At 37.7% G+C, this 27,717-nt stretch overlaps 1 protein-coding gene across 1 annotated transcript in view; it reads right to left on the bottom strand.

Moving 5' to 3' along the window:
• The window catches only part of LOC139713445 (dynein axonemal heavy chain 5-like), a 77,716-nt gene extending 54,724 nt beyond the window's left edge, over positions 1-22,992 (bottom strand). Inside the window, 18 exon segments of the mRNA XM_071625175.1 lie at positions 107-266; positions 992-1,137; positions 1,419-1,590; positions 2,192-2,398; positions 3,025-3,346; positions 3,675-3,760; positions 4,552-4,688; positions 4,982-5,291; positions 5,684-5,791; positions 6,308-6,421; positions 6,982-7,158; positions 7,774-7,989; positions 8,654-8,794; positions 9,579-9,736; positions 11,601-11,633; positions 12,531-12,612; positions 14,177-14,311; positions 22,732-22,992. Of these exon segments, the coding sequence (XP_071481276.1) occupies positions 107-266; positions 992-1,137; positions 1,419-1,590; positions 2,192-2,398; positions 3,025-3,346; positions 3,675-3,760; positions 4,552-4,688; positions 4,982-5,291; positions 5,684-5,791; positions 6,308-6,421; positions 6,982-7,158; positions 7,774-7,989; positions 8,654-8,794; positions 9,579-9,736; positions 11,601-11,633; positions 12,531-12,612; positions 14,177-14,311; positions 22,732-22,875 (2,848 nt within the window). The 5' untranslated portion in view covers positions 22,876-22,992.
• Positions 22,993-27,717: the final 4,725 nt, after the last annotated feature.

Genomic DNA, 27,717 nt, shown 5'->3' with positions numbered 1-27,717 from the left:
CACTTTCCCAAATCTTTTTTTTTTCCTTGTTTAAGATATTTCCATACTAGAAACTCTGTCCTAAGATGTGACTTGCGATCACGGTGTATCACAATTGCTCTCTTACTCTCTTCCTCCGTCTCCTTCTCCCTCTCCTCATCGTCTTCCTCGTCGTCTTCCTCCTCCTCCTCACACTCCACCAGCAGCATGTTGATGAGTTCATTAGCCGCCTCCTCTACCTGAATGCTCTTCACCTGGAGTGTCACCATGCCCTTGTTGCACAGCTCCTGAAAGCATTAAGAGAAAGGCAGCAAAGCAAATCATTAAATGCCTTCCTACAACATGCTACTCCTACAGTCAAACATCAAAGGGAACACCAATACCGTGATCTATTCAATTTGTGTAGGGAAATCAGTACCTCAAGAGCGAATATCTGCCTATTACGACATCTTTAGTAGTTATTTATGATAACAGACTCACTGAACATGCACAGATTTAACTCTCCTGAATTTGTTCATCTGACTACATTGCTCTCGTGAAATAAACCTCTACTATCCACCTCAAGCTGCACAGCTGCTGTGCATGAATTTCAATTGCACAATACAATTGAATACCTGAAAATTCAAACGACCCAAGTCAAAATTTAGTTATCTTCTTAAGAGACCCTTTACAAAGTCATGAAAAAACAAATGATTAGTAAAATGATTGTTTCACATGTAAATATGAATAAATAACATTCTACTAACTGTAAAAACTAAAAAACATCATAAAATCATTTAATAATTTACATTTTTCTAAATTTTCTGTAATGGACTTGGGTCGTTTTTATATTCAGACATTCAATTGTTCTCTTGCCCATGAAAAAAAATAACAAAATAAAATAAAATATAAATGAACAAATGAACAAGCACACAAAAATAAATTCACCTACAGAAAACAACAAACTGCACTCTTCAAGCCTCAAAAAAATGTGGGAAAAAGAACACACAAGTTTCCTCTTATTCAACCTTACCTGCGTCCTCTTAATGAAGTGGTCAGTAGTCCAGGGTTCTTCCTCCGGGAGCTCACACAGCTGGGTCTCGCTCATCTCCCTAAGGACAGCGTTGATGCGGAACTGGCACAGGTCGTTGGCCCTGTCCATCAACAGCTCGAGGTCAGCTGTTCATGAGATGAGGGAGAGATAGAGCAAATCCTTATCTTGAGTGATCTAGAGAACACTTCTTATACTAGTATATGTTACATGTAATCAAATACATCAGAGAGGTGTATATGCTTTCATGGCACTCTGAAGAAGAAAACAAATACTATACAAAATGTATTGCACTTTCCTCTTGTTAAAAACAAACTAAACATTGATTGGTAAACAGGCCTTTGGATTTATTCATCTATTTGGCATTGTAAGAGAAAGTAAACAGAAAAAAAAAAGGAAGAGTACGTACCCAGGGCTGCATAGACGTCATCCACGTAACCGTCGATGCTCATACTGGTCCAGGTGAGGGTGGTGAGACCGGGGTCGATCACTTGGTTCAGTTTGTCCAGATGAGTTTCCATCAGGGGTTCGAAGGCCGTCTGGATCTTGCTGCGCACTCGCTTGTTTTCCTCCAGCAGAAGCTAAAGGGCAAGTAGAACACACATGCTTAGTTCTCTCCTTCCCCTTGATCCTGAGTAAAAGTTCTTGGTCCACTACTAAAGCTGACATTTGATAATGTTAACATTCAGTAATGCAATAGAAATGGATGCAAACACTATTTAAGTACGTAGTGTACAGTAAATTATACACTGCTCACTATATTTCATTAGAATGCAGCAGATACTTTCTTGCCAAACAAATCTCTTTAAACACACAATGCTATGATTATGTCTCGATGGATATTTCAAAATGCACATTACTGACAGTACAGAAGATTCACTGGGGGAGACTGTGGGTATAGAAGGCCTACATGTGTAAATTAGTCTAGGTGTTAAACCTGTTGGCATGCGTAAAACTGAATCAGTGTGGTGTACATATAGGTGTTTTGAAACAAAAGAAAACAAATAATGTTAAGATTACATTTGATTGCATTACAAGCATGCAGCAAATATACAAAACAGTTACATCTTGCTATCAGTGGACATGGGCTCTGACTGATCTGTATACTGAAAGCTTCATATTCAAAGTAGCTCCTTCTCCAGGAAGAAGTAGAAAGATTCCAAACTGTAAAATTGGACCTACCTGGAGCTTGTTGTAGTGTTCCTTGAAGAGTGCCTGCTTCTGACGGATGGCCCGGGCCCCCAGAGGGATGTCCAGGCCCAGCCGGTAGATGCACTCCGTCTCACGGATCAGGGTGAGGATCTGGGGGTCAAAGTTCACGTAGAGCTCCTGGGTCTCCGGGTGGCGGACCAGGAGGGAGGCGTGAAGGCCTGATTTGATGGCTTCAACCTGGTTTGTGGAAATGGACAGAGGAAAAAAAAGGTAAGCAGGAACAGATTTGAATAGCCATCATATTCATATGATGCTACAAGTATATCTCCATTACTATATAAGGCAATTTCCACTACAGCTGCATTTGACTGACATTGTATACTGTGTGATGAATGTGTATCTTAAGAGAAGGTACTTGGAACAGTAAAGCTAAAAGACTTCACACTTCTAATTCTCAGATGATATGTCACAAGCTAAGAAGTTATACATTATTTGGTAAATATTTTGACGAAATTGTTTCTTTATGAAGAGACAAAACTATATTGAATCTTCCATAGTTGGTGTGCACCAGTAACCTAATCCTTTCAAATTTCACTGTAGTTTGCAGACTTTAAGAGATATCCCCACCTTAATAAACCTGTCTGAACAATTAGAGTATGGGTAGAAATTGTATTGATCAAACTCTGTGTACATTTGCTGGTGCTACTATGTACCTGTACTGCATCACATGGACTGAAAATATTGGAAGGATAATCAAATATCAACTTAATATCTTTTTGAATGACATCTTGGCAGTTTTTATTTTCTGAGCTTTCTGTCTGCATCTTGTAAAAACTTAACACACACACACACATGATGCTCACCTGACGAACCCAGGCACGGTAGTACAGCACCTCAAATTCCATCAGAACCTTGGCCAGTTTGTTGTAGTTCTTGATGATGCGCCTCGCCTCGTTTCCGTTCAACAGGTGAGGGCGCTGCTGGAAGGCGTCCATCGGCTCCTGGATGCGGCGGAACATGTTCCGCGCCCACGTGATCTTGCCTGCCATTGGGGGCAGGTCCCGCCCGATAGGGGGGTCGTTCTTGTTGCGCTGGTAGTTCTTTGAGGTGTTCTCGATCTCGCGGCCAAAGCGAGACAGGACTTGAGCATACTTCTCTTGAATTCCCAGATTGGGTACGTCAAGCCTGTCAAGAACAACATCATGAAAACTTTAATGAACTGATCCAAAACTAGTTCGGAAATTGTTTTACTCCAGTTGCTGTTTGTTTTTTCTTCCTATATATAAATAGATAAATATAGATAAATATCCAGCCAAAATAATGAAAGCATATCAAAGCAAAACTGAATAAGGTGTATGTAACAACAAGACATGGGCAACCAAGAAATGTATTTTAAATCATGTTAGTTTTCAGTCATGTCTATAGTGACAAATTTATCATGCAAAAGGGCTTAGAAATTCACTATCAGCTCCCCAACAGTTGAGGTGACAGTCTGAAATGGTGGAATCCTCACCTCTCAAACTTGCGGATGGTCTGCAAGGCTCTGGGAACATTGTAGATCTTGTCCAGCATGTTGTCCATGAAAGTCTTTATTTGAACCTTGACGGAAGAAAGGCAAATAGGGCAATGTTGATAAGGTGTCCACTTTCACACTCACACCATAGACCAAGCACTTCATGCATACCAAATCACCCAGACTACTGCCTGGAATATGCAATGCACATATTTTTCATGATATTCTTGTTTCTGGATTTTGTTTTTTTATTTTTTTTACCTTGACAAGCAGGACTCTGTTATGAAAAGAAGAGCAAACTGCTATGTCTGAAAATCTCACTAAGAGAGTGTAATATCTACCTGAATATCTTTACTAGTGCATTTTATTGGAGGGCAGTGAGGATGATAGTGTATTTTCTTCAAACCCTTGGCCATAACATGCTATCTTACACAAAAAGCTGTCACAAAGAAAACAAAGACAATCAACAGAAAATGTAATCATAATGTAATTATGGCATCACTATGATTATACAAACCTCCTCTGGAAACAAAAAGAGTTAAAAGTAGGTTCTATATACAAAAGCATGTCAAAACAGTAGCAATGTCCCATCATAATCTTTTTTTAAGGCTGCCTTTCCATTTCATTGGGTATTCTGTAGTTTAGCAGTTGATGTCTCTCTTGTATAATGTCGCAAAGTTGTTCTGTTTTTTCACAGTAGGTAAGACTTTCTTTTACCAAAAGAGAGCTAGTGGAGTTAATAAGGTCAGAGCCACTGTTCATTTGATGATCAGTAGTTTAGCTTTTCTGATCATCTCACTGTTGTCATTTACCTCCTCTTGATGCTAACATAACTAGCATCTTCAAGCATCAAGCTCATGCAAGATTGGGCGCTTACCAGAAGGTCATTGACGGAGCGCTTGAAGTCGGAGTAGTCGGAGTCGAATTCTGCCTTTCTCTGGTCTAGTGGGTCGTAGGGCTTCTTCTTCATGGATGTGTAGATGACGGTGAAACGGTTTGCCATGGATTCCATCCCTGTGTGATTGATGAAACAGGAGGCGAGAGTTAATATTACAGCAAGTTTACTACAGGATCGCATGTGTTCACACAAACACTGAAGTACAATGATCAACAATGCCTGAAGGTGAATTAAAGCACAGAATGGAATGTGTCTAACCACAACTGGACTAGATTCCAGCAAGATCGCTGTGCATTATCATGTCAAGTGAAAGTTATAGGACAAGGAATACGTCACAGGATGCTGTAAGCATTAATATGATTATTGATTTCACTATGAAGGCGGAAACTCTGCAACTCTTTTTACTCACCTTCAATTCGCGAGTCGGCCAGATGGGAGTAGCGCTCGATGATGTCGAACATGTCAATGATCTTGACCAGGCGGCGCTCAAAGGTGTCAAACTTGCCAAAGATGTACATCTCGGAGAACTCAAACTGGCGCTCGGACGGCATGCTCTCCAGTTTCTGCTTGGTCTTCTGGAAGGACTGCTGGTACTCGTGGTTCAGGGTGATGCAGCTCTTGAGCTTGGGGATCAGCTCGTTGCGCGGTTGCTCCCAGATGGACATGGAGCCGCCGCAGGTGATGTAGGACTTGCAAGACGTGATCATCTGATTGGTCACCTGCAGTCACAATTTCCAAACAGACACTCTAGTTTATTCACAGTTTTGAATGAACATGATTTAATCCTATATGTGCCGATGCACTTAGCTGTAACTCATTATGCTACCTCACTAGGATTTGGGTACTATCTTTACCACTAGAGAAAAAAAATATCATTATTCCTGACTCATCTAGTGCACTCCTGTTAAAACAAACACTGTTATAATGAAATTCCAGTTACAAGGAAGTAAAAATTCAGGCTGCAACAATACCCGCGATATGTTTTTTACTGTTTATTTGTTCGGTTTTAACGAAATTTTGATATACTAGTAGCGGAAGAAAAATGCTGTTCCCGAAGAATACTTCGTCATAACGGGAGTCCACCGTATTATTATCCCTGACTCTCTCTCACCTTAACGAAGAGAGAAGTCATCCTCTCTGAGGTGTTGTAGAACCTGGAGATGCTGTGAATCATGCGGATGGAGTTGATCAGCCCAGGGATGGTCTCGACCATGCCAACCTACACGAATGGACAATGCAGAGACCACATGGAGGAAATCAGAGGTCAATGTTTTCATGCATATTCAGTGCTTTACTTGACTGCAAGAAGGAGGGTTACAACATGGTGCATATAGTGTATCACCTGCAAACATCTATAGCTCTTGAAGGGTATGACACAGGTTTCATAGCACAAGAGCAACGCCATAGTGTTGAATAAAGTAATATCTGTCACTATCAGATTGAGATAAATTATTACTGCTGATGACTGCTATCAACACCATCAAAAAAAGAAGCAAAACACACTGCTTTACACATGAGCATTGAATACCAGTTGTTTTCAACATTGGCCTGCTTGTCAAAGGCTGGTTAAACAAAAACAAAAACAAACAAACGTACAAAAAACACCTGCTGATAATGATCAAAATATCATGAAAAATGCTGGTGAAGAGGTTTGAATGGTTGCTATCATATTCTGTCCATCTTTGTATGAAGAAGAAAGACAAAACAGCACAATAAGGTGTGTACACATGCTTACCGGGTCGCTGTTGTACAGAGGATCACAAAACTTCTCCAGTGTGTAGAGGAACTTCACATTGTCTTTGGCCTCGTTGGCTGCATCTGTGATCCGACGGTCTAACTCCATCCATTTCTGCAGGGGCAAAGAACAAAAACAGGAATTGGAAAATATAGGAAGTCAGATTCAGAAGTCAAATTCTCCACAACAAGCCTTTTCTACATCAAGTACGTAATGTTCTCTACCAAACATTCGTTTATTTCTTTCATACTCGATGATGATTTCTATGGAACAAAATTTGAATCATGTTAAGAGATATTTGTTATATTTCAAATTAAAAGATATGCAAGCTCTTAGTAGTACATTTTAATGAATTCAAGTGAATACATGCCAGAGACTAGAAACACTTTCTCAGTTGTGTCAATCATTCTGCCATTTTTCATCAATTTATAATTGAATGCCATACTTGCATATCATAGAATAACTTGGTCTGTTATCTCACAAGAATAGCATCTGAACAATATGCCATACATACTGATGTGATTCAAAGGCCTATACCTCAAGTGATTAGTAAAGGGTAAACCTGACCGCAAAAAATAAATAAATAGATAAAAGATAAATGAATAAAGATTTATAATCTGTTAGATACAGTGGAAGATGAGAAAGGGCCACCTTGAGCTCCTGTGACCACTCACCTTGAGGGTACGAGACTTGGCAGCCTGCAGCACTCCTAGCACTGCCTTGACCTCCGGCCCCTTGATCTGCTCCAAGAGGTAATTGAAGCGTGACATGCGCTTCTTCCAGTGGTCCAGCTCGGCCCGCGGCCCGATGTTGTCCGCCTCCTTGCGCATTTGTTCGCTCTCGGCTAGCACCTGGAAGAGAGTGTACGACAACGGAAAAGTGATAGCATCCTTGACTTGCACTGCAGTCTGAACAAGGGCTGGCTATTTAATCCTGTGTATTCTCACTTTGCAAACACATAAAATCAAACAAAACTTCATTATTACAATTGTGAATAAGTTCCTGACATATTTGATACTACAAATAAGTGATTCAACTTCACTTGGAGAGATGACAAAAGTTACAAATTAAGCTCCTTGTCAATTAGTATGTGTCTCATGTCACTCATATATGACCAGGTCTTTGTAAACATAATGCATCATCATAGAATTTCAGAATAATTCAATATCCTTTGCATGCCTCTATCACATATTTTTGAAGATGCATGTGCCATGTGTGTAAACATAACTTCAATAAATATACTATGATGTGTAGGACATCTTCATGCTAAATGATATTGACAAAAGACTATGTATATTTCTCTGTACTGCTTAGTATAAACAACCCTTATCACTCATATCAAGCCAAAAACTGCAAACCAAATCATCACATATGATTTCAACTCTTGCCACATTCATGCTCTAATGCATTCCATGAATGATAAAAAAAAATCCTGATTGTCATCTGTCAGTGAATGTGAGCCGCACCTGTTCAATCTGTTTGATCCATACGGCCATGATGTCTTCCACTTTCTCCAGGTCATGGGTGCTGTTGGCCACAGCCATGTAGTCAGCCGGCTTGGTCAGGCGGGACACGTCGTACGTCTGGCACTTCTTCAGCTCCATGCGTTCCCCGAGGGAATTCTGCGCCCCGCCAAGGATCGACACGAAGGCCTCCAGGCTAAGTAGGAAATCATGGCGGGCCTGACAGAGATTCAAGGCAAAGAAAACTCTAACTATAACAGCTCAATACACTTTATAAACCTAAAGTACTTCCCACCACAAGTTTGCTCCATCATCAATCAAATGAAATCTTGATGAACGCATTAACAATTGACAACCACTGTAACAGCTGATATTTTTGTGAGGATTTCATTTTCGTGAATTTCACAAACCATTTTGGGGCTGCGAATTTAAAACACATGAAAATATCACCACCTAATCTCGAAGGCATTAAATTTGCGGAATGGATAGGCATTAGAGCACTTACAATGACCTCGGTGACAAACCACAAATACAACTTCTTGCAAAAATGTCTGTGATCTTCTCATTGGAAAAAATATCTGTACATGAAAATAACAGCTTTTACAGTATGATGTAACCTGTATCAGTACATGTGTTTTGTCTGATTTAGAAAATTGTGATAACTTGAGTCAAATGAGCAGTAGTTGCTAACACAATCAAAGCATCACAGAAGGTGGGAATCTTCTCCAAGGGAAAGTGTATTTGTGACTTGCATTTTCACTTGATGTCGGATTTTCATTGTGCTGCCTATCTTTCTAGACTGCAACACTGCACACAATGTGCCAATTGCCTGACTGTGCAAACTCTTAAACAAGCTGCTTCCATCAGTTTGAAAGAGTCGTACCTGATGGTTTGCTGCCGAGCCAAGCTGCCCCCATCCGTTGGTGTTGGTACGCAGAAAGGGAATGATGATCTCAGCCAGGTACTTCTCCACCGCATTGAGGAGACCGATCCCGTTTGTGTCCAGGACTGTGAAAATCAGTTCCTGTGGGCGGGGTCAAAGGGAGTCATATCAAGGTGAACACAGAGGAAATTCAAAACCTACTGCAACACAACATTTACAAAGGACGTCCAACATCTACATCTTGTAGTCACAATTCATATTTCAGTTCTGGTTCACATTTGTAATTGTATCATGCCTTGCCATATCTATCAGACATCAGTTCACCTTGCGTCATGACAGAACTTTTATAAGTGAGCGATTTTTTTTTTAAGCATCTGTCTTTATATACACCCACATATGCTTCGTATATCACCTGATTCTCATTATCAGCAATGTGTTCCCTTCAAAACATTAAAAACTTTGATGATGATCATAATATTTCAATATACTTGACTGTCTCTATCATGAGATATTGCAAAAGAAAATGTTTTGGGCACTATCAGAACAAAATACACTGTACCTGATATTATTTGCCCAGTGGGTGATCTTAGATTGCACATGCACATGCTGGGATAAACTTGCATAATTAGTCAAACATGAGTGCAAGATGTTACTGTAGGCGAGGCAATATATCCCAGTACCAGCCCTAGCACGAAGGCCAGGCAATATTGTGAATTTGAATATGCCACTATGTACATAATATTATCTACCAGCGAGGGGAAAGAACAGGTAGTGTGCAATACTGCAGCCACTTTCTGCAGCGTAGCGAATACCTCATATACAGAAGTGCTATATGTACACCTCTGTGATTCTTTTTTCTCAGCACTGAGTTAGAAGGTATCATACGATACTCATAATCGGGGGTGAGAAGTGAGAGGGAGCATACCTTGTGAATGGTTTCTTCTGTTATGGCTTTGCTGGCATTGGCTCTAAGGAAGAACACACAGACCCCGTTGAGTGGGATGTCCTTTCCGTCGGTCACATAGACCCTGGGCTTGTTGCTCTTTGCCTTGGTGCCTTGGGGACCCAGTCTCATTGGCTCGCCTATTCATCAGATATTCATATCAAGTACAGAAACACCACCATGAAGACAAAATTCTAATAAGATTAGCAACTAGTATGTAACTCTTGGTCAGTGTTGCAGCTCACTGAAGCATTCCAACACAATTAGCAATTAATAGTTGAATTATGGAGGCCATTGTTTTTGCAAAACTTTCCAGCGTCAAAAAGTAAATTCATAAACGTGACTTTGGCTCAGAGAGTATACTGTAAAACCAAAAAAAGTTTGCATGCTCTTTAATTTTGCGGATTTCACAAGAGCTAAAATTTGCGAAATTAAAATGTATGCGAAAGTATGCATTGAATGCCACTGGCAATTCACACAAATTTCATGCTGTGCAAAAGGCATCGGCTCCTATTCGCAAAAATTTCACGCCGCAAAAATATCTTGCTTTACAGTATACTGTCAGCATTCAAAATAATGATACAAGCATACCATAGAATCAATGAGGAGTGGTAACTTCATTTACCATATGAAGTAAAAATTTCAGATTGGGACTTTTTATTTCTCTTCACAAACAAAACTAATTTGTCTATGATTTACATGTCTACAATTTACATTGTTGAACAGTTTTAACAAGTTTTTGACATCAATTACAGCTGTCTACATCATAGCTGTCAGCAAAAAAAAAAAAAGCCTCTGACAAATTGTGACAAAAAAGGTGTGATTGTAATTGGAAAATTCATTATTCAAATCATCAAGAACTAACAGAGATTCCACTTTCAAAAGTTCATTGAAGTGTGTTAAGCAGCAAAAATGGTATAGCATCGAAAACACTTCTTAAGGTATTCTCTTTCCTGCCTACGTGCAGGTGTTCTAGACAATGAATGCCAGAGCATGCACACTGGCTTTTACATCCAACCATGATTTATGTAAGCCGCACTGACGAAATACTTCAACATACATTAGATTACGGGAGAAATCTGCAGCTGAATTCAATACAAAAGAGCATATTCATTCAGTTTCCAAGCGAGCATTTTATTCTATATATTCTTGTATTCTCTTGGGTTTTCTTTTTCTTCTTCTTCTTTCGTCCTTTCTGTTTGAATGGACAGATATTGAGTTAATCAATCATGTGAATGATTGTATTTCAAAGCAGGTGACACAAGGACTTACATGCAGACTGACGTAATAGTTCTTTGAGGCACACTTGCTTGGCGTAGACTTTAATACCACCCACTCATCCAATACAAGATGTACTACTGTATGAGACACCTGGTCTCCCTGTCCTATTCACCGGGTCTATTCAGTAATGTCATATTCAACATTCAATCATTCCAAATACTCTTGCGGGAGGCATAAGAAAGGCGAACATGATGTGTGTTCTGCCACAGGCCTATATGACATCTCTCATCTTCTATTAAATGGAGTGGTGCATTAACAAGAGTCACAGAAAAAATGAAATATGAGGTAAGAGAAATAAGTTTATAGTCACTTGTTGCTTTCCATCACAAGTCTTTACTTGCATGAGTGGGCTGTTTAGACTTCCTTTTATCTGTTAACTCTCAACTGAATTCTGCTGCTTTGTAAGGAGGTAAAAGATTGGGACGAAGTATTGACAGAGAATTTCAGTGCAGGTGCGCCACAATTCAGGAGAGATAAATCACAAGATACAGGAGATCACCATGAATTTGACCGCCTGCCAAAAAAAGACTTGTCTTTTAGAAAGTATAGTTCTTACTTCACAACACGACATAAAGAATATGACAGTCAAGTCTACTTTTTTTGTTTTATCTTTAATAGAAGTTACCACGCGTATTAAAGGAAGAATTAATTGCGCAAAATAGTACAAACTATTGTTTGTTGTGGTGATGTTGGGGTGTTCCCACATCAACCTTTTTATCTTACCTTGACTGTCTTGCATCCATGCATGACGGCCATCTGAAAAGAAAATACATAAGAGAGAACATCTTAGCCATGATCTTGATCATGGTATCTTGGCAGAATGAAATTGTAATGTGATATATGTACCAGTTTTCCAACTGTCAATCTGAGGTTAGTCTTGGCAAAACTGTGGGCATATTTGACAACTGATGTAACAGTGTATTCATCCATAATACATGCCATACTGTGGTGGTGGTGGTGTCTCTCACTCTCCCTTTTTTTCTCTCTCTCTTTCTCTTTTTCTATCTATCCACCATCTGCCCAATATCTATCAGTCCATCTCTCTATCCTTTACACATGTATGTCAGTTATTGTATACTGTACGAGCTGAAATTTTCGCGTAGAGATATTTTCGCGAATTGCTACATGGAGGACATTTTCGCATGTTGTTAATTTCGCTGTTGCGAGGGTCGAACTGAACTTAGCTATTCGCGCGTTGTTATTTTCGCGTGCTGTTATTTTTGCGGTTCAAAGGCGATTCGCGAAATTCGCGAAAATAAAACCACCGCGAAAATTTCAGCTCGTACAGTACGCCATATATTTAGCAAGTCTAATTTTTTGTGAATCAGGACTTTAAAACGATTTTGTGAGTGGTTAAATTCGTGATCTGGGAGCACAGTACTGAACAGTAAAATGTATGTGTGCACATCACATTCACGTCTGGATCAGAATCAATGTTTTTGCGTGTTTTTAATTCACAAAAATAAAAACCTCGCAAAATATTTGGCGTATACAGTACATGAGATGCATTTATCACGTTATTGAATAAATCTCTTTGAACTAAAGTAGCACTACCTGAAGTTCATGTAAATGTAATTTACTTAGAATATTCAAACAGCATTAGTTTGCAATAAAAATATTAGATTTCATCTCTGTGTTTATCTGTACACTTACTTTCTCCTGTGTCTGGCTCCTGGTAGAAAAACATAAGATGGGTGCTGGTTTCTGTCTCAAAGAACTTTGTCATTTTGTCAATCTGGAATACAATATAAAGAAATACAAAGAAGGTTATATTTATGATATTTTCAGAATCATTCGAGATATCTGAGTAAGGTGAATTTGGATTCACAGCCACTAAGGAAGAAATCAAATGCTTTGAACAGAGCAATCACAGGACTAAGGTTTCAAGTCCTATCTGGGTGATATTTCAGTGAGGAAAGAAGTGTCTTGCCTAGAAGGCACACCTGCTGCTAAACAGCAGATTTGAACCACAGACCACCCAGTCGAGAGTCAGTGGCTTGGACTATGCTCTGAGCCTCCTTAGAAATGTTATTGTGATCAGTTGCACTAAAGTGCTATTAAGCAGGGTGCTCGTTAACAGAAGGTCTCATTAAATAATGTGCAATTTTAGCAGCTTGAACGTCAAATGATTTGTTTGTTTTTTTATTCTGCCTTAAATCATTTTCAAGTCTAGCTGGCAGCAAGGGGAGAATGGATTTGTGTAATACTGCATGGCACTAGCAAGATGTTTTACATGTATAGTGAGCATTGCAATTCTGTTCTGACGATCACTCACGATCAAACAAAACAATCAAAACTGCATCAAACTCTTGAATTATTGATAAAATGGCAAATTTTTTTAATACAGAGTTGGTTCCTTTCTTCCTGATAAGCAGCCTCTCAATTCACTTGGAAATGTTCGCACTCGCAGAGTTTTAATTCAATCAAATTCTATCAACAATACAGGATCCTGGTTATTCATCATGCCCGCATGCACCTGTCACTGTTCTGCCAAATGAGAGAATGCTGCATTCAGATGGATTTATCTTATTGGTTTATCTTGAAGGGAGAAAAACAGCTCGCGTTTGAATGGGAGAGTGAATAGCCAGCACTCTAAGCAACATCAAGAGGGGCAGGTGCTGAAATCTTTGCAACAATCAAGCAGAGGCACTGTACGCTCATTTCGGACGGCAGCCTTACCCTAAAATGACTCTAATAGCATAAACACTGTGGGAGGCAGTGCTGGTCACCCCTTCCAGAAAACAATCACCAGTGACAAAATGCACCTCAATCTTATGATGCTCAAAGTGTTTATCAAGACATCTCTAATATCATAATTGATAATGATATTCTCAAACATAATCAATGTACAAGTAATGCTTCATAAGCTTAAATAATAATAATAATAATAATAATAACAATAATAATAATAAATAATAATAATAATAATAATAATAATAACAACAATAGGTTTAATTGGCAGAAAACTCTTTATTTCACATTGAACTTTTTCTTAAATAAAGAGTAAAATCACACAAAATAGAATGACAAATGTTTAAGCATTTATATATATATATATATATATATATATATATATATATATATATATATATATATATATATATATATATACATAATATTCCAAATACAACCATATGCAAATTGGATGAGGTGATGATATTGTGCCTTTAAACTCTCCTATTGGAGGATCAACACGGTATGTGAAGGTGTGTATTATAACTTTATGCCATACCAGACTTTGAACAATCCTCCCTAAAGGGAAGATTAAACCACCACAGATGGGTGTAAAGCCAACTTACATTGTTCCCCTCGAGCACCGCATCTTCAACATCCGCCCTCTCCAGGAGGAGGGAGTTGGCCACCGCCTCCATGACGAACTCATGGCGGGGATCCAGCTGGGCCCGCTTGGCCTCCCGCTCCTCCTTCAGTTTTTGCTGGAAGAACAAATTGACAATTCAAAAGAAGCATCAGCAATGTTTATCCTTTTAAAATACAATGTATGCAACAAAGAAGTACGATGTAAATCACTATGTACAAGGATACGGTATACATGATGCATTGTTACTCAAAATAACCATCGCAGCCATCACGCAAACATCATGGCCAAAGTATGCTCACAATGTACAATGTCACAAAAATCACTCAATTTCAACTTTACCCCTTTTTCTCAACATCAAAATTATCTTAAATTGCACAATTCCATTTGTCTTGTAAATTGGATTTTAAAAATTGACGAGCTTCATGATAAATATACCTTAATCCTCCCCTCAAAATGCTGGTACGCTTCTTCCGATGGTCGTGTGTCCATGACTACTGATTCAACAACACAAAAGGTTGTGTATTTCTACCCCCTGTAACTGGTATCAATCTGTGGTATACAGGTATACACTGTATCCTCCAGCACCCATGGTAATATTTTAGATCACAGACACTCATACCAAATAGGTCAAAACCAGGGGGGGGGGGGAGGGAAGGGGAGCTGCACATTGTAATCAAATGTAGGAAACAACACAAGGATTATGGTACCTTAAATTGTCATCCATCATGACACATTACAATCAGATGTATGGATATTCCAAAAGAAAGCCAGATACATCCATCATCAAAATGATGTTTGTCATCACTTTATTCAACTTAGAAATCTCCCATGCTTACTATATTTTTGGTCATCATCTTCACCTTTGCTATCACCCGCACAAAAATGGGCAGGTCCACCATAAACAATTCATCATATTACATCTCTGATGCCTCTAATTAGTCAATATTCCAAAGGCACTTCACGCACCACTAGTTGTCTCCGCCACTCTCATGCATTACTGCTACTGCATAGTACTTCCATTGTATACTCAGGGAGCATACCTTAGTGCATAGCTCTGTTACCTGGCAACTGCAAGCAGAGTTAGTCTACACCAGCAGACTCCATACCAACAATAACTATGTGGTCTTTAATGTTCTTACTGAAGCAAGTAGACTGGCTCTCCTTGTTGACAGCAAATACTTGACAGTGTCTTTCTTTCTTTCTTTCTTTCCTTCTTCTTCTTCTTCCTCCTCCTCTTCTTCTTCTTCTCCTTCATCTTTTTTTTTCTTCTTCTTTCCAAAGTAGGTGTATACAATTTGTATCAACATTGGTCCAGTCCAGGATTTTTCTATTGATAATGGAAATGGTGTATTGCTGAATATGTGGCTGAGGAAAACCACTGATGTTATAGGCTCACACATAAAGATTGCCTTTATAATCATACAGACTGTATGTAATATGAATAATTAATCTCTAACCACATCCTGTAACCAGGTTCATTAGTAAAAGACAATTGCAATGTCATTATTGGAGTTCCACTAGCTTCATATTTATGTAATATCATTTGGGATTATTATATTTTTATGAATTCTACAAGTTTTTAAGTGATCGAATCAAACAAGTTATCTACTACTTACTTCACTTTTTGTTTTCATTTTCATTTCATTCACTTCTTTAAAGAAATGCAAACAAAAGCCCACAAAAGTTATCATTCTACACTATAGTATCCGTATAATTTTTGTGATTGATAGTCAACAACTTTCAAGAATATTGCCACCTCAGCCCAACTTATTCACCTTTTACAAACAGTGTGTCATGATTTCTATTTACTTCTAAAAACTTGTAGAAAGTTCTAGCAAAGTCCTTTAAAATTTTACAGGTATTTATCATCTTGGGCCATTCTTGACCTTATATTTGATAACTGGTGAATTCTGGAATATTCCAGGTACACTGTATTACCATACGGGCCAACCACTGTTAAAGTGGAAACTTTTGTATGATTAACTCTTCGTAATGAGCAAATTAAAGTGAGCATGGCTATAATTCTGAAGGAGTAAATTTCTGTATTAAAGTTTTTATTGCCCAAAGAAATGTGCGCATCCTATTCATCTGGTGATTAGAAAAATTCTTGACAATTTTCCCTACAGCAAAACATTCAGATTTTACAGTATGGCTGCCCCAAGGATAAATTTTTTGACCCTTCAGTTATGAGTGACCATACAAACAGTGTTCCCTCACTCACTGGAATGGACAGACGACTGTGATACAATTTTTTGTACGCTGTACTCAACTTCAGATTCAAACTCCACAAGCAAGACAGAAAATATGGTAGTAATAACAAGATGGCATGACAATGATTTTCAGCCTATAGATAAAGGTAACACTTGCAAACAGGGTAGGTTCTTGACAATTCATTTTAAAAAGAACGAGGAGTCATTCTCAGCAGTGATGCTACAGTTCCTCTCTCAGCTTTACGGTCAGTATGTCACTTCATGTCACTTCATGTCATCCCACTTCAAATCCCACAAATCACAGACATTTCATTGGGCATAAGAAAAGGGATTGTTCAGGATTTTCAAAATTTCACATCATTTCAGGAAACAGTGACAATGGTCAAAATTCACATATATTCTCATTTTTTCCCCTCCTGCTCCTCCTCTTCATCTTTTATTTTTCCCATTCCTCGTCTTTTTCATCTTCTCCTCCAGAGAGTAAGGTGAAAAACACTTGTAAAAAGTTTCACAACTTTCAGAGATTTTGACTTTAAGTTATGGTGATAACAAAATATACTTCAAAAACTCTTGCAGAATCTGTGCTAACTACATAATAGGCCAAACCAACATAAAAAGGAAAGAAAAAACACCTGGTAGCACAGCAATCAACTTTTTACCTATCTAACTGTATGTTCTACACGGTTTCTTCACAACATAAAAACACGGAAGGTTGCTACCCAAGCAAACCCAGCCTTGGGAGTGTTTGATCTTCTCATCAGCATGGATTCGGCAGGGCTTGTTTAAATCCGGGAACAACTGTACGTGGGGTCTTGACAATGCAAACTGAGAACAATCAATCGATGGCTGAAGTACGTACTGACATAGGGACCGCAGCTGCATCGTAGTTGGAATTGGCGTAATATGCCAACATAACATGGCTTTGTTTATACGGCCAGGGTAGGCAGGCAGGCACTCCGCCAGCTTCATTGTGGGGAATGTAAATCTGCCTGACAAAACTAAGTAAACACTCAGGATTACAAGATAATACCTTTGGTGTACAGACAATTCCTGATTCCCTCCCCTTCCTCCCCCCTCCCCCTTCATCTCGGCAATTGTCAAGTGACATAATTCAGTATAAAGTCGAAGTTTCTGAGTCTCTCTCTCTCTCTCTTTTCTAGCCCTTTATTTTCCAGTCAAATTATGCTTTATTTTTAGTGTATATAACCTTAAAAAAAATGAATTAAATGCCAGGGTTTAACTTAGATAACTTAACAAAGGGGACACTACAGCTTACTACTGAAAACAAAAAAATAACCATACAGATTGTTGGATCGATGAATTGGGGAATGGCTGAATTACAGCTGTATAAAGTTTGTTCTCGTTGGTCCTTTCTACAACTAATTGTAGTTCTTTGCACAATAGGGTTCAGATTTTTACACAGCAGTGCACTTTGCAGGCTTAAGTGACTAGAAAGAGGAATACAATTATTTCTTTGTTGTCATTGTTGTTCTTTTTATATACTGACAGCCAAAACTGATTCTTTTTTTTTCTTTTTTCTTTTTTCTTTTTTTTTTAACTTTCAAAGTGATTTATGGACTATGTTGTTTATCCGGTATGCCTAAAGTTTTATGATACATCGTACATTTATGTCATCATTCCAATTTCATTTTAGACCACTGTCTAAAATACTTTGAAAGTGGTTGCATGGTAGTCCGCTACTTTCCTCAGAGTCATTCCATAAAATAATAGTGTGCACAGCAGCCACGGGCAAGCTGTATATCACATATTGTTTTTAACAATTTTCATTTCCAGTATTGGATGTTCCTATTTGAGTATTTGTATAGATTCATGGTGTATTCCTTGCAGCACACAAATGATAGTCTTAGTATGAAATTGTATGTTGGGTGCAATTGTGAAATTTGATGTAGAAGTGAAAATATGTGATTTTTGTAATGGACATATTCAGTGTATGATTTGAGTACATAATGCACAATTCCAAACAAACGTCTCTATAGGTTTTACATAATGCAATGTGCTTCAGCAAAGAGCAAAATTAGTTACGCTTGATGAGTCACTGTATGACTAGAGGACACATGCACACAATTCGTAAAGACAGTTTAGGGTGATAGTTCTGTTTTCCGAGCCATCTACCACTATAATACTCAACAGATCTACATACCTGACCCTGCACCTCAAAACAAACAAAAAGTCGCCAGACATGAATTTTTAGTTAAGACCATATTCTGAAATCCTGAGCAGACTTTAAGCTTTAAAATGGTGTATAACTCAAATCAAATGGACTCTCCTAACCTATCTAAATATTGGAAAGAAAGCACAAACTCAGGAAATGTGTGAACTGAGAAAAGAGGCTCTGAAGTACAGTGTCTATTCAAGCACTTAATCTTTACCAAACCGTGCTGGCTGTGCAATGAATGGGACAAAAAACAGGAAGTAAACCACCCGAGTAACAACAATGAAGGGATTATCAGATCAAACTGAAATTAAGCATGCCTCATTCACACATTCTGTCCATAATTAATGCCAACTTTCAAAGCAGTAGCACTATCCTTTCAAAAGTTATTAGAGTTAAAAGTGAAGAGTGTGGACAAAGTTTTTCAGAAATGAAAAAGGGATTTTAAAGACACACCTAATCACACTATTCTACCAAAAATGTTCGAGATAAACTGCTAAAAAAACACACTTTCCTGCCCATTTTATGATACCAAATTTTAGCATAATGTAAAAGAAGATCCGCTCTTTCAGAAAATATGAAAAAGTCAAGTTCGGCTAAGTTGACCCATTTCACTTATTTTCAGTCCTCACGCAATATCAGTGTGTGCAACTTTATGTTCATTTTGAGGTGCACGGTCACATATAGTGTGGGTACATATGTCAAACTGTAAACTTGCCTAACAAGTTACGAACCACAAATATGAGTATTCATGTTTATAAGTTCCTTGTATTACAACAAATGTATTTCTGTTTACAACAGAAAATAAAAGGTTGCGTGTTTGCAATTATCATCTCCATGTATGCAGTCCACATGTTCTTTCTTTGCAAAAGCCTTTCCATGAACTCACCAGCTGAACAGCATAAACTAATACAAGCAGCACTTAGTAAAAATAAAAAATAAAAAGACCAACTACTGTAAAACACAATAGTTTCATAGCATGAAATTTTCGTGATTGGAGCCAACAGCCTTTCTCGAGGCATAAAATTTTTGCGAGTTGCCTCTAACATTAAATGCATCATAGTGCCGTACACAAGAAGTTTTGCTTGCATTTTAATTTTGCGACTCTTGGCTCTCACGAAATTGGCAAATCAAAATGCACATGAACATTCCTCATTTTACATTTCTAAAAACTGTATCAAAACTAAGTGCATTATGAGTTAAAGTTTGGACTCCTCTGTGAAAACATAGTTTCACACAGTATCTGTTGCACCACCAGATAGGTTTCACGCACACACACACACACACACACACACACACAAATCAACAGTTTACATTTGACTGCACATTGATGAGGTAGAGGATGTTGGCAATCACTAGCTTACAAACACAAAATCTTGATGTTACAGATTATCTTTTGATATTTCTAAATGTTTTCATAAACTTAGGACACAGAGCAAACATCTATGACCTTCCTCCACTTATCAGTATTCACAGGATTGGTCAATGCTGCTACATCACATTATATCATGTTCTTTGGAGAGGTACAATGAAAGATTGTACAAATTGCAGTGTGACAATGTAAAAATATCAATATTGCAGTCAGAACATTTCTTTCAACTGCATGATTGACAATGCCACTCTCGCAAGTATGTATATATACAGATTTACAGCAGACTATCTACCTCTCACAATTATGAATATAGAAGAATAACATTTTCCTTTTTTTTTACACACACAAAAAATGACAGCCCTACAAAAGCAGCACTTGACTTTTATGTATTCCATCAACCAATAGCGCTAATAATTTATTATGCAGGAAATTAGTACAATTGATTTTCAGCACTGAGTAAACTTCTGTGAACTTCACTCGCTTATAATTTTGTGAACGAGAGCACATTTGTTTAAAAGTATACCTCCTAAAATATTCATGTGTTGTTGTTTTCTTTCTTTCTTTCTTTTTGATGAAAGTTCTCTCAGGTGTGAAATTCATTAAAATTCCCACATCAGCTGGGTACCAATTCATGATGATTTAAACAACTACTGTAACAGTGCAAATTTTTGCGCATTTCTCGTGACCAGAAACCAGCGCAAAAATAAAAGCACACAAATATTTTTGCCTGACATATGTTCCACTGATTAGTGTCTTGATTCCGTAGAATCAAAATCATCATGTGAAATTTATCTTATCCTGCCAAGCCCAAAAAATTGCCAGAAATATATTATATATTCACAACATGAAACTTTGGCGAATTGGAGACAACAGCCGTTTTTGTGGCATGAAAAATTCGCGCATTGCTGGCTATGAAAAAATTATGAGTATAATACAACTGCATACAAAAACTTTAATGTGCATTTTAGTTTTGCGAATCTTGGCTCCTTGCAAAATTTGCAAAAAGTTTCATGCTTGCAAAAATTTCTGGTTTTACAGTTCCTGTAGAGATAAAAAATAAACATTCTACAAACAAGTCAAGGGGTGACTGAGGTCAATGTTTTTACTTTTCAAAATGAAATAATCCTGAATGAGGAATGAGCTTTCAAAACTACGGTAGCAGGAATTTCAGGAATTTGATCCGGGGATTTGATCAATCCTTCTATGATTTTCAAGATATATAATTATGTTATGAACTCATTCTTCAATTTCTCAGGAGGCCAAAGAGAAAGACAAAAAAAAAGCACTCCCCTTTCAAAAGGAATACCTGGGTGAAAAGTAAAACACACGATCCCTTTTTTAACAATTCTTGGGCAGGATATTGTTGTGCGAAAAGTACTCCTTTACCATAGAATTTAGATAGGGTAGGCATCGTGACTTCTACATGTACTTTGAACACTAAAAAAAGGGTTGTTTTGTGGATTAAAATGAAGGTTTGTTCCGAAAATGCATTGCCAAAATTATGAGACTACTGTGTCTTTTCTCATCTGGTCATTATATGTCTACATGTCGTAGCGCTTGTGTACTTGTTGCTGTGGTTATCGGCAGATTTGATCAACTGTGCATGGTTCAGTGTAATGCCCACATACTGGGCTTCGTGTTGTGGGAGCACTGCTTAAACAGGAGAAATACTTGTTTCCTAACCCCTCCTGATTAAGCAATGAGCATGAGCACTGTACTTGAAAGATACATTGCATAATATTTGTCGGTTAACTTCAGTTTCAGATTACAGTGCAGGCAGCGTACGCCACAATTGCAAATTAGAGGCTCACGAAGAGGGAGTTGTTTTGTTTTAAGCGACGACATGAAATTTTATGTCAACATCAATGCTTTATCGCGCTTCCTGATAACCAATTTGGTTCCAATTTTTGTGCGTGATTGCAAATAAGCTATTGTATGCTAATTATTACCTGTAATTTTGATGCAGAGTGGTTTCTTGGTATTTGAGATATCTACATAGATACTAAAGTACATTAGTGCCCAAGATGGTTGTACAGAATCCCAATGGCATTTTAATGTGGTAGTTCCACAGACTTGAGATGGCAAAACAATGTATGTCGAAAAGTCATGAAAATTGACTTAGTTGTAGTCACATATTAAGTTTTTTTTAGTGTAATCTAACTCTGAGTGAAACAAATGAAAATCTTAAAATCAGAATGCAGTCCATTCCTGAGATACAGTGTACTATGACACCCCCTCTCAATCAGAATTTTGTTGGCAAAACAACGTAAGCGGCGATACACTTGCCCCTTCTCAACACGCGTCATATATGATGAACTTGGCAAAACAACATAGAAATCGTATAGAATTCAAGAAAGCTCTACAGGTGATCTTCATGAAATACGTTGTTTTGCCATATCAATACCTTTACAAAACTCTAAACTCAATTTCCTAGAAGAGAGGTTGCATGTACAAATGTAGAATAGATAAAAAATTTTGCCATCTTGATCAATTCACTTCTTGGAGGAATCAGTCTTTTTAGTTTTTTTACTGATGCGATCATTCCTCATCTTTCTCTTCTTATTGAAAGGCGATGAAGGATAAAAGCCACAAGGTCCGGGATATATAGATCTATAATGTGTAAATTCTAATATACAGATAAAATTGACTTCAAATATGTTGTCTAAAATGCTCTACAAATCATAATGAACTTTACTACTACCGTTTGTTAGTAGGATCTAGCGACAGCGTGTGTAAACGTAGTTCGCGATCTTCTGTCTGTCGTAGATATCTATCGTTACCTGTTTCTCCTTCAGGTTCTCGCCGGGCGCAAGGGCGGCTAGCCGGGTCTTGTTCTTCGGGTCTGCGCTGCCGGGTCCTCCATGTCGTTTTGTCCCGGCTTTTATGCGATTTGAGGACGTTTTACTCTGCTCGGTGTCTGCCATGATTTATGACAGTAGGCAACCGTCGGTGCCTTAATACTATTCTACCCAGCTGTCACAGTTTATATGGTATAAGAGCGTCATGCAGAGTTTAAACTGTGACTTCTTCAACACAGTTCTTCTAAATAGTTTCGCCAACTTCACTCCGCCATGTTGAAATCGATTGTGTACAATCTCCAACGAAACCGATAAATTTGCATATCAAAAGCAAATAGATTCGTTAACTTCAACAAGGGGTAGGGAAATTAAATCATGTAATCTCTCGGGTGCCACACAAATTTGGGGGTTTGTATTGATTCTTGCAAGCACTATATAAATATAATTAGATCAATTTGATTTGAAGTTAATATACAACAGCTTGTCAATAGGCATACAAATCCCAAATCGAATGATTTGTTAACATTTTCCCCCATCTACTATAATGAACTCGTCCAAACTTACAGACCCTGCTATGGGCCTGCTCCGAGTGCCCTCCCTGTGCCGAGATTACTAAAGACGCTATTGATCGAGTTGAAATGCCTGTTTAGTATCTCAGGGTCAATGAAATGAATCGCAACTGCTTGGAAAGATAAAATCTTCTGTAAAAATGTTCAGTTTGCAGATATTGCCATGAAAAAGAAAGACGACAGAAAGTTCGAAAACTATGAATTGAAACGATCGAAGCACTGTGACTCACTGCGCTGCACAACACAGTGGTAACACTTGCTGCGCGTGTTCATTTTTTTTAATCGCAGTCTCCAAGTTGCTGGGAATCATGTTGAAACGCGAACAACAAACATGAACCACAATGTTTTACATAATCTGATACATTTGTAACGAATGACATTAATACAAAGGACCGTATCGATTTGCTATAAACCTAGTAAGTTTCTTTGATGGTGAAAGCATGGAAAATCAATGTACCTACTTAAAAAAAAAAAAAAAGATGGACAGCAGAGCAGGAATCGACAATCTAAAGATAGCTTTAGTCAAAGAAACTCGATGACATGAGACAGATCCCTTCGTATGATATGATACACAATTTTCCAGGCATTCCTTGGTTTTACATCGCTGGCTATATAATCTTATACTATAAAACTATCAATAACAAAATGCGCGATGTTATGGCAATAGGAATTGAGTTTTTCGAAGCCAATTTCGGCCGTTGAATGTGTGTAATCTATTACTAGTAATCATCATTATCTCGTACATAAATGGGCAGGTGGACATGTACTAAGTATATTGCGTTCATTATTAACAGATTGTCATGAGCGGGAATCGCCCATTATGCTAATTAATAGGTCTATCCATGCACATCCTTGTTAATACAACCAAGACAATTAACGTTAAGAGGTTGATGGCGTGAAGGTATACTCTTCTGTACCTATATTCGTTTATATTAATTGTTGTTCATTTTCAAGTTGTAATGTATTTAGTGAGTGCGTGATATCATGTAAGGACGCTGAAGAAGTTCATTTTTTATACCTCCGTTTATCACAGTTTTGTCTTTTTTTATGAAATAGTGAGTGACTCAGTTCCATTTTGCTGTAGAAATCTCGTTATTGTCTATATTGCAGCTACCTCCGTTTATCACATTTTTTTTTCAATGAAATAGAGCGTAGTTTCATTGCGCGAATTTGTAAAGCAGATTATCGGACCTTAAAGGGATCGTATAGTTTTGGTTGCGACCTAATTTCAGGTTTCTAACATTTTTTGGATAGATAATGAGAAACCTCTTATGAAATATGAAAGAGCATGCAATTCCATGAGGAATTCAACGTTTATTCGGATGAAAATTGGTTTTGAAATGGCTGAGATATCCAAAACAGAGCGATTCAATAAAGTGTGGGACCCACATTTTATTACGATCGCTTTGTTTTACTTTGTTTTTGGATGTTTCAGTCATTCCAAACCCGATTTTCATCAAATAAAGTTTGAATTCCTCTTAAAATGGTATGCTCTGTACTATTTCATAAGTGTTTTCTTGGTACCTCCCAAAAAGTTAAAAGCCCAATTCTCATCTCCACCAATACTTTACTATCCCTTTAATTTGCAATACAGCTGCGGATTTACCGAAAGCTGCTGACTTTAACAAATTACCCACGCATCTCAGGCAGGCGGATACAGCGTAAGTGTTTCGTTTTTGTTTGTTTGTGTGTGTGTGTGTGTGTGTGTGTGTGTGTGTGTGTGTGTGTGTACGTGTGTGTGTGCGTGTGTGTGTGTGTGTGTGCGTGTGTGTGTGTGTGTGTGTGTGTGTGTCTGTCTGTGAGTGTGTGTGTCTGTGTGTGTGTGTGTCTGTGTGTGTCTGTGTATCTGTGTGTCTGTGTCTGTGTCTGTGTTAAAACATCTCTTTATGATAACATGTCAATGGACCTGTATGTCACAGTTTTTCATCTTGTTTTATCTCCTCTTCTCTCTCTCACACACACGCAAACACATGTCCTTTCCTCTATTTCTCTATTTTTCTTCCTTTTATGTGCATATAGGGACATTAATCTATTTTTTGTGATATGCGCTAAAGAAATCAGGTTTATTGTATTACAATGTATTATTAAGCTAGCTGATAGACAGCCTCCAAAGTGAAATATATACGTATGAATCATTGATCGAGGCATCGCCAACTCTACGTTTCAGCGATGTCCATAATAATGTTATAGTCCATGAACATATTTTTTTCTGTAATTCTTGTTTGCATTATTAGTACTATTTGATATACACAAGTCATTAATGATGGCACTTTGGAGCAGTAGGAGACTACACACGGAAGATCATAGAGTGTCATCAACTCAAAATCTATGCCCATTATCTGAATCTTTTTATGTAAAAAGAAAATAATTATGATCCTGGATAATACTCGAATAAGTCTTTTCAGTCGGGCATAAACATCAGGTTTGGCCATTTCTGCAAAATGAAAGCATATATCGCAAATAACATACTCTTGCATTGAAATGGTAATGGTAATGGTTAAGATATAATAACAATGATGTATTCATCATAATGGTATCATAAGCAACAATACACTGATCATCATCATCATCATCATCATCATCATCATCATCATCATCATTACTTTAGGCCCTATAAATGACGGCACAATGTATGGTAATGGTTGTCACAATGATGTTGATAATGACTGTCATAAAATTGTTTATTGCAAGGCTATAATTATAGCGCATGTTTATCTTTCCCACCGCCCAGAAATGACGGAAAGGAGCGAGTGCTGCATGTGAAAAAAAAAATAAATAAATAAGTGGCTTCCCGTAACTGTTTGTTCACCAACGCTAGATGGCGTTCTGCCAGGGTGATCATGCAGTGAACACCATTGACATGAGTATGTATGAATCTTGTCTCTTTTTATATACTTAGTAACTGCATACCAGGTACCTTGGTATACCATATACAACCAATTAAGACATTGTGATTCTATATATCACATCTGAAGTATGACATTTAGATTGTATGAGCTATTGTGTCCATTTGGATACAGTATTTCCATGTTTTGGCTGTTTTTTTTGTGTGTGTGGTTTTTTTTTAAGATGATTGTAAGATGCATCTGATACTAGTATTTGAAAATGATTTGTGATGTTAAAAAGAAAAAAACAAACAAATGATTCAAATCCATGAAAGTACCCGCTGCATGCTATGAGGACAAGAACCAACACTTGCTGTCGGGCGGAAGCTCGGCCAGCGGTCTAGTAGAGATGACGCCTGTCCGGAGATCAGGAGGTCGTAGGTTCGAATCCTGCTAGAGTATGTACGTCCATGATTTTTTATCATGGCTAGTACTGAAACACTGATCAATTCAGTGCTTATTTAAGTCGATGTAGGGCAATTTGTCAATCAGTTGCAAATATGAAATGAATTCCGTTACATGAAATCTTTGAAGGCTTCCGTGGCGGAGGAACAATGGGTGGTAGAAGGCTTTACCGTGTACCATGTATTCTTTCTTTGGTAAGAGACTGTGGCCCTGAAAGGGGGCCTCGGCACTCTTGACATTTCGCCAAACATGTTCTGGTCGTTTTCAAGAGAATTGTTTACATTTTCTTGGAAACGACACTGTTAAGCCTTCTATCACACATAATTGAGTTACATGCACATCCTTACATCTCATCAACAATTTGTCTTTTTTTAGGACCTATTATATGATTCAATGATAATAGATTAATCTTCAGTAGATATAAGAGAATACAATCAATGAAATAACAGAGCATATGTTTTGTTTCAATTATCTTATATATGTATGAATACATATATATACATATATATATATATATATATATATATATATATATATATACACATATAGATACACACACACACACACATATATATATATGAGTATAAAATTGTTAAAAGAAATGTCAGATTCCTCTCCTTTCTTCAAACAAGTATCATACTTTATACAAACTGCATAGTAAAATCACTCATTGTCACTCTACTCTCCTTATTTCCACTTATCTTATTGCCACCAAATTAACCCATATTACAGCATACACTTGAACAAGTCTTGAACAATTTAACACCCAGTTATTTGTGAGAAAATATATCATATGTTGATAAACCCTATCATTTTCGATACAACAATCTTCCTTTACCAAAACCTCTCTATATTTTTTTTTCTTCTTCTTCTTCTTCTGGTCCCCATGGAAGACCAGTAACTCTACAACAGTGTCGCTGAATATGGGTTTTCCAGCCATTTTCCACTATCTCATCTATCACTTTGTCTTTGTTATTATTGCTTAGGTTCTCTGTTTGTAAACTCATACTCGCACTGTTTAATGATATCAATTTTCTTTTGTTTGTATAGTTTGTATAACATTGCATTTCTGTAAACTGTATATTTGTAAAGTCATTTCATTTGTATGC

The sequence above is a fragment of the Diadema antillarum genome, unplaced genomic scaffold (assembly GCF_040938485.1).
Source record: "Diadema antillarum isolate AM-2024a unplaced genomic scaffold, OU_Dant_1.0 seq00001969_RagTag, whole genome shotgun sequence".
Classification (NCBI taxonomy): Eukaryota; Metazoa; Echinodermata; class Echinoidea; order Diadematoida; family Diadematidae; genus Diadema; species Diadema antillarum.
The sequence above is the reverse complement of the archived record's forward strand: the minus strand, read 5'-3'. Positions and strand labels throughout refer to the sequence as shown.